General features: G+C 36.9%; 1 protein-coding gene across 1 annotated transcript in view; it reads right to left on the reverse strand.

Annotated features, from left to right (window-relative positions):
• Positions 1-16,007, reverse strand: part of CFAP47 (cilia and flagella associated protein 47) — a 284,853-nt gene that overhangs the window by 225,090 nt on the left and 43,756 nt on the right. The window contains exons 25-27 of the mRNA XM_088521979.1: positions 11,403-11,598; positions 9,826-10,035; positions 446-546 (exon numbers count right to left, since the gene is read on the reverse strand). Of these exons, the coding sequence (XP_088378105.1) occupies positions 446-546; positions 9,826-10,035; positions 11,403-11,598 (507 nt within the window). The remainder of the gene's footprint in view (positions 1-445; positions 547-9,825; positions 10,036-11,402; positions 11,599-16,007) is intronic.

Raw genomic sequence — 16,007 nt, forward strand, 5'->3', positions numbered from 1 at the left:
TTTATCATAATATGAAGAAAGTAAACACATTTTATCATAATATGAAGAAAGTAAAAGAAAAAAAAAAAGCCATTCGATAATATCGAATGGCTTTTTTTTTTCCTTTTACTTTCTTCATAGGAAATATATGAAATATTAATAATCTTTATAGATCTAATTTAACTTTTCAACTTTCTTCTTTATTGTTTGGCCTTCCTTTTCTACTCACACTTTAATCATATCATACAATCTATAAGTTTTAGATTTGTCTATTTTTAAGTAAGTAATATTTTGTATATTTTTTCCTTATTTTCAACAAGAAAATAGGAGTTATTAAACTATGCAATTTAATTGCTAGCATTGCCTTGCAGTTAATGAGCAAAAATGCCATCTTGATAGCATCCCTGTTACTGTACTGAAAATACAGACATACTACTACACAATGAGGTAAAATGTTATTGCTTACTGCTTTTGAAGATAATTTGTTGATCAGAACGGTGAAATGCCAAATAGGGGTATAAAGTAAGAAGGCAGTTCTCTGCTACTGCAGCAACCTGAAGTGAGAACCTATTTAAAGCAAAGAAACAAACAAGTCAAACCTATTAAAGAGTTATATCCGTCTTCAATCCTTTTCTAGGAATATAGTTGCCTCCAAAGCAATTTTAATCAAATGTTTCCCAAACAAGTTTATGAGATGTTTACTTTATTTCTCTGTGTTATAGTTCTCCATGTAGCCATGGCAATCAAGGTATTTCAACACAAAAATAAACAACAGAAATAATGTGTTCAAGTAACTTCTTTTTAGTACATAAGTCAGAGCACAGGCTGAAACAGTGAAGATTCATATAATATTTCCACAACAAAATTTATTTACTTTGAGCATGCACAGCTCATTAATCTGAAAGTGCAAGAGTTAGAAAAGATTTACTTCAGTAAGTGCGCTGTTTCCCTCTGAAAACAAAAGCAATTAAAATTACAGCTCACATTTATGAGCATACTAAAGGTGATTGTGAAGTTGCTAAATATATCCTATAAGTTTCGTCAAGGGAAGCAGTCTTGAAAAGAAACTTCGATTTTGATTTAATGCTTTTCTATAAACATTTATAGATACCTCAAAATAAATATTTAGAAATAAATAGATTCAGTTTTAAAACAACGAGATATTGATTATAATTGCTAGAATATAACAGAAATTGATCTGCGTGTTCCTTTGCTCAGTAGAGTTTTGGCACGGTCTGCAGCATACATACTAAGGTGCAGCAATTTCAGTTTTTTTTTCATTCTTGGGGCCAAATCTCTCAGGATGGTATTACCTAACCAAAATTATTGTCATTAAGTAACCCATGATAATTATTTTTACATATGCTCCTGGCTAATGGCAATTGAAAGGTACTTCAACTTAGCTTAGTCCTATGTTGCTGCACAGATTTTATTTCACTTCACATTATTCCTGGCACAAAGCCATAAAAATTTCAGGGAAAATACGTTTTAAAATAAATAAAAGAACACGCCAATATTAATCTTGCATTAATATATTGAGAACTAGGAATATGGAAAATATACTTGGAATAAATGAAAATATTTCCCATTATCCTAGACTATATATTGAAGGATAAATTACTATTTTACGCAAACCTCACAAGACCTTTCTTATTGATTTCTAACAGGTCCTATTTATCTTCTGTGGTTTTATTACAGAATGACCTGACAATACCAATACTTTATAAGTACCAGAAAGTAATTATGTTTTGTTTCCTCCTCTGTACTTCCCTCTCCAACTGGATAACACACTACTTTCAGGGGATCTTGATTAGGAAAAACCCTAACAAAATCCATATCTATATTTCTGATGTGTAAATATTCATATTCCTATTTCAATGTGATAGCTAATAGTCACTTAAACTTAGGTATGAAGTGTTTTGGTGTCTTCCTTGGCCATGTTAGCCCTTTGAGGGCCTTGGGATGGTGAGCATCTTGACCACATTCATGTTACTGGGGCATCTCTCAACAATGTACTATTCGTTATAGCTTTATGGTCAGTAGAATGCCAGATATGGATATCAGAGGTGTATCTACATCAGCAAATATAAATGTATACATGTCCAGACCCTGTGTCAGAACGTCATACTTTCTTCTACCTTCATCATGTCATTAATTTGGTTTGATAATACCATCAAGACATTCAGGATTGAGAACTCCAGCAGAACTCCAGTTTGCCTACTTCTAACTCATGAATTTACTGTGATTATATCACAATACTCCACAGACATATATTTGCTTAAATTTAGACAACAAAATTATAAATACACTGCTGCTAGTAGCAGCATGGCTACTCTGTATTAAAATATTTTTAAATTGCAGACAATTAAAATGAAACAAAGATACAGACAACTGAGTTGCTAATGTATTTATCATAATGCTTTCATAAAGCAACAGAAGTCTGTGATCCATCTAAATAAAAGATGTTTCATTTGTTTTGTTAAGAGAAGATTTGTTAGTATACTAATTTTGTTGGTCTGTAAGTTAGCACAAATTCATTCCCAATGCTAAAATTATTCTGATATAGATTTTCCCATTCCTCAATACAAACACATCACCAGAGGCCATTTTTAATGTTACCTTCCATATTCAATCTTTGGAAATTTCTGTTAAAATTTTTAAATCATAAAAATTTGCAGGCAATTTTCAAAAATGCAGGAAGCTTATAAAGTGAATGTAAATGTAAAAAAGGTTACATTAATTTCATTCTTTTTAAAGGTTTAAATTTTACATTCTTGCAATTAAATTTCACTACTTGAAGTACTAGCGAATCTTCTCAATCAAGAGAGCAAGACACAGCCCAGGTTTTGCAGCAAAAGCAAACTTATGAAATTATAACCCTGTTTGGGGTACTATTAACAGAAAATCAGTAAATGAATTTCAGCACAACCAGTCATGATGAAAATGGCAAGGTGACTTCAGATCCAACTACTCTCTCCTTAAGTTTTGTACTTCTCTTTTGAACAAGCACATATATGAAATGGACATATCAAATATGGATAGCAGCTGCAATAACCTAGATCTTATTACACATCAAGATCTCAGTAAATATAAGAAGTCATTTCCCTGTACAGATAATCCTGAATTCTCTCACACTAAAGCACGCACATTTCTGCTTTGCATACAAGTTACAGCACGTCCACTAACATATTAAAAACAGAAGTGAAAATACCCAGGGAAGATACAACTTCACTTTTTAACATGCAAATGTGGAAGGGAGAGAAGATGGGGTGAGGCTAACTTGTATGTTCATGGAAATCATATGAATGTAATTCAGATGTTTGTATTACTGGACTCGGTCACAATTCTGGTTTCTCAGGTGGAGGTGAGCAATTTAGTCAACTCCATAATCAATGAAGATTTGAGATTTCTGAACATGCCTAATCCATGCCTTGATTGTCATGGTAAAGAAATCCAAAAAAGCATGTCACAGAAAAACTGCAGTGTAACTTAACTACATACCAAATTCAATGATTGACAGACGAAGACACTGCCACACAATCTATAAGGAATAGCCTGAATAGGATGCGCCCATGACTCCTGAAGGAGCTGGTCTGGTCACCGCGAGGCTGCTCTTGGCAGTTTGTGAAGGGTCATGGCGCATGGGAGGGTTTGCTGAGAGGGGTCATGGCGCATGGGAGGGTTTGCTGAGAGGCTGCTCACCTTGATCCCTGGGAAGGTAGTAGAGCAACTAATCCCAGAAACTACTTCCAAACATATATCAGGACAAGGCTGCGACTGGGAGCAGTCAGCATGGATTCACAAGGGGAGAATCATGCCTGACTAACCTGATGGCCTTCCACAACAAGACGACAGGCTCAGTGGATGAGGGGAGAGCAGTAGATGCCTTTTATCTCGACTTTGACACGACCATCTGGAATATCCTCAGGGGATATTGCTCAACTAGGAAGTAGGCATAAAAGATAAATGGTGACCAAGGGGGACTGAAAAGAGGCTGACCTGACAGGCTCAGAGGGTTGTTGCCTGTGACAAAGTCCATCAGGAGGGCAGGCCACTCACTAGTGGTGTCCACCAGGCATTGATACCAGGGCCAACACTCTTAAAACTCCATTAACGACCTGCATGGTAGGACACCATCAGCAAGTCTTCAGGCAACACAATACTGGGAGGAATGTCTGCTACACTGCATGAGTGCGCTGCCATTCAGAGGGACTTCAACCAACTGGAGAAATGGTCCAACAGGAGTCTCATTAAGTTGAGCAAAGGGAAGGAACAAGTCCTGCACCCAGGGAGGAAAAATCTCCATGCACCAAACAGGCTGGTGAATGATCTGTTGGAAAGCAGGTTAGCAGAAAAACCCTGGGTATCCTGTTGGATAACAACATGGACATGAGCCAGCTGTTTTCCCTTGCAGCAAAGGAGGCCAACAGCATCCTGGGGTACATTAGGAGAAGCCCTGCCAGCAGGTTGAGCAAGGGGATTCTTCCCTTCTACTCAGCCCAGAACTGGGCTCCCCAGTACAAGATAGACACGCATGTTGTGGAGGGTTCAGTGAAGGGTCACCAATTCAAAGGCTGCAGACTCTGACATACAGGGAAAGTTCCAACATAAGCTGCTCTAGAAAGACAAGCATTGTCATAGTACAACAGTTACATAAGTTGCATAAGCCATCTTAAACAGTATTAACAGATGCAGAATGTCATTTAAAATTTCTACAGATAAAGAATCTAAACCTACTAAACTACTAGGATGTAACTGACAGGTAGATTTAGAAAAAATGGCATTGCTAATTTAGGAAATCAGGCAAACCACTTGCAGAATCAGTTGTTGACAGAAGACAATTTGCTAAAAGAGTGAGATGTTTCTTTCACAGGATAAGAAACAGCCTAGAGGCCAGAAAAACACTTTTTAGTCTAAAAATAAAGAAAGAAAAGAAGAACTACTGCTTCCCTTTCCCCTTATCCCAGCAGCAAACCCTTGAGCAGATCCACAGATGAAAGAACTGGAAGAGAGAGGAGAAGATAAGCAATGGAAACTGTCATTTCAATTCAAAAGTGAGCAGTTTCCCAACCCTGAAAAGTCCTGCTCTTTTATAGCGGGGGCACAATTAACAAAACGATACAATAAAGAGTAGTGACAAACACATGGTTTCACAGGATACACAAGGCTTGCAGCTGGTCAAGTAGCCAGCTTTTTTCTAGTGGTAGCAATGACATGAACCTTTAGTTTCCCAATAAAAGTATGCTTCAGCTGACAGTGACCAACAGCAGAGGTAGAAAGCCATTTTATCTGGAGTTGAAACTTAATTTTTCAGTCCAAACCATTAAAAATACATTCTATTACTTCAAAAACCAGAAAATAGTAAGATAACTTAATTTGGATTAATTTGAACTAAAAATGACATTCTTACAGCAATTTTTTAAAATAGTTCTAATACTTGATCTTATGAAATATAAAAGGAGAATACTCAACAAATCACAGAATCACAGACTGGTTGAGGTCGGAAGGGACCTCTAGAGATCATCTAGGCCAATCCCCTGCTCCAGCAGGGACACCTAGAGCAGGTCGCACAGGGTGGCATTCAGGCAAGAAACGAATACAATGTTTTCAGCAACTGACACTGTGGGATCTCATTGACTATTAAACAAAACTGGAATCTATGCAAGAACAGTTTAATCCCTTTAGGATTTTTTTCTTGTTGTTTCATAGGTCTATTATTAAAGGTTTAGAAATCCCCCAAATCCTGTCCTCCTAAAAATCCAAATTGAAAAAGCAATTTAATTGGGTAAGTCACACAATTTAAAATGAACTGCTCAAATGATCAGATAATTAAGTGAATCATGTTTGAAGTTGAACACATTTGTGTCTCCCATGCAGGGAAGAAAAAGAATGCAAATCTGAATAAATTACCACATATTTCATTAGAATAATAATCATATTACATGGATTAGAGAATCAGGCATCTATTTAGACATCCCAAGTTAAAAGAAAGACTTTATTTCATTCTGACAAAAACAATTTTCCCCAAAGCTAATATGAGTATTATTCCTACTGTGACCAATACTGCACACAAATTTTCTTTGTTTTGATTTGTGAACTACATCTATTGGTATTCAGGTTCTATAGCATCTTACACTACAGCCCAGGCACACACACAACTTGATATGAGCAAAGCACATCTGCATTGGCAGATCAGTGTTGTTAGTACTGCATCTTTTACCAGTGATACCTACCTACTACATTTTAAAGATGCAATTTTAAGATGCTTTTGACACTCCCAGGAAGATTTTTTTCATGCCTTTGTGAGCATGAATGGTCTTTAATGTTACTTTGATGACTGTTTTATTTGATATCTTTTATTTTGAAAACACATTAACTTTCATTTTAAATGGAGGGGGTTATCCTTTATTTCATTTTAATAGCAATGCAGATGAAGTTTATTACACAGTAGAAAGGCTTATTTCTCCATAACAAGGTTTGAGAAGCTACTGCTGCACCATATAAAAACAGTTGTTAAAACTAAATATTGTGCCTGCTCAACAGCTATATTTCAAACCTCATCATGAGTTTAAATTATCCTTTTCTCATAACTACTACAAGTTTTAGTATGCGTTCATGAATCTCATCCCACACTATGATTAGATCTTAGAAGTGAATAAAATGTGAGAACAAAGACTAGATTATTGGCTGATAATATATAGACAGAAAAATATAAAACACTATTCCCATGTGTGCAACAATAACTAAATCAAGAGCCTTTGCATCAAAATATTATAAGAATTATGTTTATGTTTAGAAAAAAGCTCACTCTAAGCAAAACCTTTAAATCTCCCAATAGTTACTGTGCTGAAAATACAAATGGCAAGAATGGTTTTAATCAGTATTTATCTTTTCTCTTCTTGCATGTACTCATTCATTCAACACAGATAAAAGATGTACTGAAGGGACAAATCCTGAAAAATGTTTATTTTTATATGGAACATTCAGTAACAAATCGAATCTCCACTTTCTAGAAGCTGGGGAAACCTTCTGGGTAGCTTTTCTCCATTAAAATTATTTTTAAAAAATACTGATACTTTAAAATCAAAATAAGGTGTATGCATTTCAGACTTGCAATATATTTTCATCACTAAATTGACTGTAACTGTGAAAAAAATGCACCTGAATAAAACTAAATAAATGCAATTGTTCCAAAGAGATCAATTTTAGTAAGAACACTATTTAAATTGCACTCAAACTCTAGGTCTGATGTCCTTCAGGAATTTAGATCTTATAGGAATTAGACAGCCTAAGTGTCTAATTCCTAATCTTACAGAGTACCCTTGTCCCTTCTCCCTGAGAGCGCCTGCTTTTACTGATGTTGCTATCCACAAAGTCTGAGCCAGTGCAGAAAATTCTGGAGAGCTCTCCAAGGAGGGAGGCAGATATCAGAGCTTTCTGTAAATGGGCCTCCAGTCCTGTGTGTCACACCAAAAGTAGTGTGACACTGATACTCGTTCTATACAGTATTTTATGAGTACACAGCCTTTCTCACTGGCCTCAGCAAACAAAAACACTATTGAACATCTGAAATCAGTAATGAAAATGGCAACAGCCTGCAACAGCGAAGATAAATTAGGTACAAGCACCTAAAGGATTTTCATATTGATCTTATGTATGGACAGTACCCTTCAGACTCTCAATAAGGCAATTGACTGATAACGTTACAGGAAGAACTAGAGATCAGCAAATGCCTCAGCCCAGTGTACATAAACTTGTAATAGACTGTCCTGCCCTAAAAAGAGCTTTCAGTAAAAATACAGAATGCAAAATTAAAAATTAGGATCTAAGGATACGAGAGCATATAGAAGAACGGCATACACAGGGAGGGAGTGAAATCTGTTTGAAATAACAGCGTTATTTGCTGTATAACAAACTACAGATTATTCTTTGCTGGCTACTACCAAAATGAAATTCTGAGTTCCTCTCCACCTTTATTTGAAGCTAAGAATAAACTACCAGTACAAGGATATTTCTCCCCCAGCCCCAGAAATCATTACAAGCTATTGGAGACTACCTGCTTCCCAAAACAAGTTCTGAAAGGTTTAGATAGCTCTACAGTAGTTTGAATTCTTCATATAATAAAAACTTCACAAAATGAGTATAATGGCTTTTGGGCTTTTTTTAAGCTTGAGAATGAAGAAGTTTTCATATGAGACAAAGTCACTATACAAGCTTAAATTCCCATGAAGACCAGATCTGATGTTAGCAGTCCCTCATTTTAGACTCCAAAAAGACTTAAAATATGTAGCAAATTTTTAAGAGGGTATTTTCAAAACAGCAAAATAATCTAGAATGGAAAAAACAGACATAAGAATTAAGTGGTAAAGGCATGTTTGCGGTACAAGACCTTAAAACAGTAATTTAGACAAAGCTTACCTTGGAGATCAAAGCTGAATTGTATGTTCTGGAATGATAATCCAGGTGAAAAAGGAATTTCTAAGTTTCATTCATTTTTTTTTATATCTTTGTAGATATATAAGATAAAAGTATCTTTGTAAATATTTTGAACTCAACCACTTCACAATAACAGCTCCACCCGGCAGAAAAGGATCTGGAGTTGTTGGTCAACAGCTGGCTGAACATGAGCCAGCAGTGTGCCCAGCTGGCCAAGGCCAAGGGCCTCCTGGCTCTATCAGGAACAGCGTAGCCAGCAGGATGAGGGAAGTGACCGTTGCCCTGTACTCGGTGCTGGTGAGGCTGCACCTCAAATCCTGTGTTCAGTTTTGGGCCCCTCATTACAAGAAGGACATGGAAGTGCTGGAGCGTGCCCAGAGAAGGAAAACGGAGCTGGTGAAGGGGCTGGAGCACAGACCTTGTGAGGAGCGGCTGAGGGAGCAGACTCAGGGGAGCCCTTATCACTCTCCAGAAATACTTGAAAGGAGGCTGTAGTCACAGAATCACAGAGTGGTTGAGGCTGGAAGGGACCGTGGGAGATCATCTAGTCCAACCCTCCTGCTCCAGCAAGGACACCCAGAGCAAGTGTCACAGGGTGGCGTCCAGGGGGATTTGGAAGATCTACAGAGAAGGAGACTCCACAGCCTCTCTGGACAGCCTGTGCCAGGGCTCTGCCAGCTTCACAGGAAAGAAGTTCTTCCTCACATGGAGGTGGAACTTCCTGTGTTTCAACTTACAGCCGTTACTCCTTGTCCTGTCACTGGCCACCATGGAGAAGAGCCTGGCTGCTGTCAGCCTCCCTGCATTCACCCCTCAGGTACTTATACATGTAGATCAAATCTCCTTGCAGTCTTCTCCAGACTAAATAGGTCCAGCTCGCTTAATCTTTCCTGATACTATAGATGCTCCAGTCCTTTAATCATCTTTGTGGCTCTCTGCTGGACCCTCTCTAGAAGCTCAATGTCCTTCTTGTACTGGGGAACCCAGAACTGCACCCAATACTCCCAAGTGTGGCCTCACCAGTGCTGAGTAGAGGGGGAGGATCACCTCCCTCGACCTGCTGGCAAAACTCCTAGTGAGGCAGGGGTGGATAGGACAAGAGGAAATGGCCTGAAACTGTGCCAGGGGAGGTTCAGGTTAGGCATTAGGAACAGTTTCTCCACAGAAAGAGTGGTGAAGCATTGGAACAGGCTGGCCAGGCATGTTGTGGAGTCACTGTCCCTAGCAGTGTTCAAGAAAGATGTAGATGAGGTGCTTAGGGGCACGGTTTAGCCGGCATGGTGGGGATGGGTTTACTGTTGGCCATGATGATATTGAAGGTCTTTTCCAACCATAATGATTCTAAGATTCGGTGTCTTATAACCTTTGTCAGGACGCTGCCTCTATATGAATTTGAATCAAACACTTTACCTGTTTTCTTCTTCATCGATGAAGAATATATTCTCTAAATAGGACACTGGTCTGGATGAACTGAAGCCAATATGACAAATGAGTTGTATATTTGTGCCATCTGATGAAACAACAATATCTTGTCCATTTGGGAACTGCACAGAAAATGGGCAAATCCTGTCACCATCTTCACAATCAAACTCTGGAAGTTCAACTTGAATTCGTGATTGCCTGTGTTAAAAAAAAAATCAATAATAATGGGTTTTGTGCTCACAGGATGACAGTAATAAAGGATTCATAGACTTATGAAATCATTTTTACAATGATATACAGAAGTATATTAATAAATTTCAGTTTTGAAGTGCTAGCTTATTGAAAGTGAAGAATTAAAATCCCTCAGCATTTAGTATGCTGGGTTTTGTTTGGCTTTTTGTTTTGTTTTTACAGATGTTATCTTGATGTTTAATACTGACCCACAATAGTACAACATCCCAAGGAAGAACAATTTCTCCTACCTTATCTCCCCACCTAATACAAAAGGCTTCTGTATTTATGCTTTTTCAGAGTTTTGCTACAGCTAACGCTTTCATTTATAGTGACAAAACAGTATTTGCATACATGAAGGCATTTTAATACTCAAAAGATTTTACAGTAACAATGTGAATTAGAAATCCATGGAGACATATTAGGATTCTTTCCTTAGGTACATAGTTTTAGATTCCAATTTGAAATAAGTGTATGAATGGGCCTAGGCCTATATGGAATCCTTTTGGATCCAGTTGCTGAATTACTGATAACATCCAACTCACTTCATAAACTACAACAACTCAAAGCAGATTAAGAAAAATCATATTATCTTGAGGCAATTAAGATCTAATTTTCTGCAACCTAAATTTTTCTTCCAGTTCTTCTGGCACTGTAATGGCAGTTACATACCTATCTATTAAACTAAAATTACGACCATTTCATAAGCCCACATAGAGAAGTTGTATCTCTAAGACTGAAAACAAATGTTTCTACACAAACATACATAAAAGTGCTGCAGCTCTGACTTGAAAGATCTATGTTAAAAGATTGAGAAGATTTTTATCAAACAGGAATAGATTTAATGTCAGGTTATATTATATAATTTAAATTAAGAAAAGTTTCTCTTGTAAGTTTAGCCAACAGGATATAGCAGATGATCTCCACAAAAATGAAAGTAAATAATAATGGTTAAAAAAAATTAAAGTAAATCTAGTTATCCAAATACCAGTTAGATTTCAAAACACTGCTTTCTACCTGCAGATTAGGTAACACTGTCATCATAGTATTTGGCTGAAGTCAACCAAAACTCCTGGTAGATTCTTCTCTTCCTCTTTCCTGAACTGTTCAAAATACTTTTACAAGCATGTCACAAAATCAATATAACAGAAGATGGCTGCTACGTAAAGCAGCAGAACAATGTACAGCAATATTAACTATATTTTCTCTTAAGTAAGCAGACTTTTTCTTCTGAATACTATCAATCATAAACAAGTATGAAATCAATTTTTCAATAAAAACAAAAGCAAAACTATTCAGGACTTCTTTTAATACATTTACTTCAAGTTTTTTACCTTAAGTAATCTTGTGGAATAATATTGACAGTTGTTTCAGTTTTCATACCCAAAGGAACTGGCATCAGTATTAGAAGGACGGGATCGAAACTTATTTTTGGTGACTTCACAGTGCCGGACAACATTATTCTGTACTGAGATGGATTATCATTGACATACACTAACATTTCAGATGCATATGCTCCAGGACAGGCTGCTAAAAACAAAAACAAACAAAAAGCCAACCCTATTACCATAAATGCATGCAATTAAAATAATGACTTAGAGTAAGATTTTTTTTATCATCATTATTGCTTTCCTACTCAAAATGTAGTTTAAATAAAGTAAATGAATTATTTACTAAGTTTTGAATACTTACTAGGAACAAATTAAAAATCCATTTTCTTAATTAGTAGAAAGCTTTTTAAAATTGAGTCATTTAGTGTACTAGCATTGCTTTATGTAGGACATCACTGTAACACTTCTCAATTCTAGGAATTACAGTCATGTAATAAACTGTACTAATAAACACAGAGAATGGTAATCTTACACATAAGTAAATATCACTAATATCTTCTTACAAATAAGTAAATATCACTAATATCTGACTGCCAAGCCAAAAGATAACGTTGCTTTATAAGATGGCAATCATTTTAACAGGCAATTATACAACCTACACTGTTGTGGCACAGCCAGCAGGCCAGGTTCTACAACATCCTTGAATTATCCTTCACTGACAGGATCCCCAATTTCCTTCCCTTCTCACATCATCCTTCCAAGTGCTCCAGGGTTCCATTTGCTGTAGCACAGTGAAAGCTCGTTTGTTTTTCCTTTCACTGCCAGGGAAGCGAGGTGCAGTAGCAACTGCTACTCTACCAAAATGTTCCACGCAGTGTCACTAATCAAGTTTTCAGTGATTCCTGCCTGCTGAAGAATTGGCAGAGGCAGCAACTTTGAAAGCCAACTAATGACCACCTCTTTTTTGCAAATCCAGGATCTTTGTCATACAGAAAGTTTAATCTTTTCATTCTGAGGAAAAAAAAAAACAGACCTTCCCTTTGATTCCCCACTGGCCACATATTAGTAAGAATGAACTACAAACGTTCTCACCTAGTGCTTAAAAAGAGAGAAAGAGCAAAAAGAGTAATTCCCATTTTGTGTGTGTGCAAGAGCACACATGCTACAGCAAACAGAACACAACCTCAAGCTCTTTAGCTCCAATAATCTTTTTCACAGGCTGAGAAACAGCTGCCGTTGTTTGCATACGCAGAACAGAAAACCTGCCCTCTTCCAAACGTTTTATCTTATTCCACCCTCGTAAGAGCTGATTTCTTTGTGGACATGATGCCACAGGAGCTTTGTGGAAGCCTGCTACCTGCCCAGAGCATGGTCAGCAGAGCCCTTCAGATCAAAGCAGCAATTGTGAGCCCTCAAATGTAAAGCCAGATGAAATGGGAACTTGCTGCATTGCTCACAAAATATGGCTAGCTCCCTGCTAAATGGAACCAACTTCAGGAGAGAATATGCCAAGAAAGCTAAGGCGGCCGTAATGCTAAGATTTGAAAAAGCAAGAAAACAATTTTTTTTTCTTTTTTTTTTCTTTTTTTTTTTTGGCACTTGGTACTCTTAAGTTGGTACTCTTAAGAGGAAACGGCAAACGAGAGTCAGAAAAGTTCATGGAGATGTATGGAGTGTCACATAGCATTTGGCAGGCCTGTAAGAAAAGATGACTAGTACCATACAGGTTATATATGACCCAGACAAACTAATTTCCTACCATTGTGCTCTAGTTAAACCATGCTTCTGGTACCCTATACTCTTGTATTTCTAGATCACATAGTAATGGAAAGTGACAGCCCATGACCAATAAATGCCACAACTAAAGGAAGGAAACTGCAAGGTCAGATGTCAGTACCAAAGAATAAGTTGTCTGTACAACATCTCACGTTTTAAAATATTTGTATTAACTATATTCCCAAGGTCAAACTATCAAAAGCTATAAAATAGTTGTATTAGGCTTTTCTGCACCTACTTTTCACCCCCACTGCACATAAAACAAGCCAGTCAACAATACGACCACCTGTAAATGCCACAGAATCACTGACCCACTTTGTGAGCAGAACGCAGACCTTATCCTAAGAAGCAATTTGTTAAACTGGTCATTCGCTATGTGGTTTCACACACTTAGCAAACACAAAATTCTTTATATGTAAACACATACACATTATGTAAACACATAAGGACCCTCATGCAGAATTTAATAAAGAAATAATACAGAAAGAAATAAATAAAGAATACAGTATGCTGTGATAGTCCTCACAAAGACCAAATATGAAGTGTATGGTCCCACTAAGTTTTGTTCAGTAGTTTGAAATAGCTAGAAAATTTGAGAATGTTTAACTTTACTTCGAAATTATTGGGAATTATGTCCTCAACTAAGTCATGAGCCATCGGCTCTTCTGCAAATAAAATGTGGAACTGAGAAAGATATATGGACAAATAGTAACTTCTTTAGCTAAACTCTATTTCACTACATATGAAAAATATGGCAAAAGAAGGGCCATGGAATGGAATTTCTCAGTTCCTTGCATCATTAGCCCGCAAAGTGTAAGTGCCCCAAAGCAGAAGTCTTCTCCAGGTACCAAATTTGGATTCCAGTTTACTATATAGTGAATTCACAAGCTAGAATGCTGGAGAATAACACCACACAATTTTAAATTAGGACATATTTAAAGAGAATGCATATAAACCCTTTCTTTAGATTACTATTAAACCTTTTTTTCCTTAAAGTAGTATCTGTTCATTTCTTTTCATCCTGTTACATGCTTTGCCCTTCAAATATTCAGATTTTTAGCACTGACAGGTAATATCTATTGCCATTTTTCTCACAGGAGCAAATGAGCTTTTTTTTCCCCACGTCTGATATTATCTGTCACCCCATTCATCTACCAATTCACATGAACATCACACAGATTTTTCTCCATTCTTAGCAAATTCCAGCAGTTGACCTCATATAAACTTAGACAGAAGATAGTATTCTATCAATTAAAAAATATCAGTCTGACTTTTTGTAAGTATTTCAGATCACTTAGCCATGAAAAACTAAATAGTCAGAACACTGTGGAATATATTTATTCTATTTGTTGCACCTTTCATGATTATAATCAAAGCCTGTGTTGTAACCATTCTGCTATAACACAATAATTTTATAGGAGAGACAAAAAGAAGTCCAAGAGATACAGAAAAATTTCCTAAGGGAGCTTTGATAGTACTGGTTGCTCTGCCCATCTGAATTTGCCGTGGGCTGAGAAAAGATTTGTAGTGTGATTTAAGTAAATTCCCCTTGGTCTTTTCTGGACATAGTTATTATGGAAAATAAGAATTCACCACTTTACTTCAGAAAACAAAAATCCTCTGAAGAAAGGAACTCTGAAAGACTGCTCGAAGTGCATATGTGCACATACTTATTAGCTGCTTCACTTGCACTCTAATTTGCACTAGAAAGCCCAGGTGGCTCAGAAGGCTCTCAGAGAAAACTCCCTAGCATACTATACTAGGACTATTATTTCTGTAGATTCTTTCTTAAAGCAAACAGAAACAGAGATTACATTTCTGTGGAAAGGAAGTTATCCACATAGATAAGCTTTTCTTCTGATACTGTTCACTCATTTTTGTAGGAGAAATATATAAAAAGCAGCCCCCTGCCCCTCCACTCCACTTATTTCATTTTAAGAATGAAGCTAGTTTAAGGCAGCTCCCTCCTTAAATATCTCCATATTCCTTCCTGTTCTGCATCAGCACGAATCTAAGGTTTCTTCCACAAACCTTGACTGGTTATTAGCCTACTCCTTGATCTTTTAAGCATGTGAGAAGAAAGCAAAACCATCACCTGCTCTTTTTAACCTCTTAAGGTCATACCAGGTTGTTACTCACTTTCTATATTTGTCCCTCAAATAAACATTTCCAGCTCAGCTGCCCTGGACTTCACAGTAATTCATATTACAAATATAATATATACACTTTTAACATGAGTGAATGCCAATGAAGAACCTGCTTACGCTGAAATGCAAAGGAGAAAAGGTGCAAGGAGCCATACCTTACAGACAGACTCCGTAAAAAAAGGAAAACAAAGCAAAAAACAAACCAAACACCAACATTTCTTCACTGATACTGTTAGAGAGCAGTTATTGCAGTCTTGTTGTAGGAAGAACTCTAAAAGATGGAGGGCATGATGGTCACCTGTGCCACTCAGGTACGTAATCATCACACCTTCCAGGGGCACTGCATCCCTCTTAACTCACTAGAGTATTATGGATTTTTTTGCCACATGAAACCCCACAATAGAGATATAGTGCAACTTCCTGCCCTGCAGACATAAGTTTTGTATAGCACAGTGAGAGATAGTGAAATTGTTCATGTGTTATTAATGCTATATACATATATATGCGTGTGTGTGTGTGTGTATATATATATATATATGCTACTTATATTTTATATAGTATATTGCATTAGAGGAGAAAGGACTGAATTAATACAGCTTCAGTTCCAGATCTCTATTAAACTGAGTAATCTGTCCTGACAAGGAAGCATTACCACATATTATATAAAACTTTGCATTATTTGTTA

The sequence above is a fragment of the Tinamus guttatus genome, unplaced genomic scaffold (genome assembly GCF_059628265.1).
Source record: "Tinamus guttatus ecotype Peru unplaced genomic scaffold, ASM5962826v1 Tinamus_guttatus_pri_ptg000008l, whole genome shotgun sequence".
Taxonomy (NCBI): Eukaryota; Metazoa; Chordata; class Aves; order Tinamiformes; family Tinamidae; genus Tinamus; species Tinamus guttatus.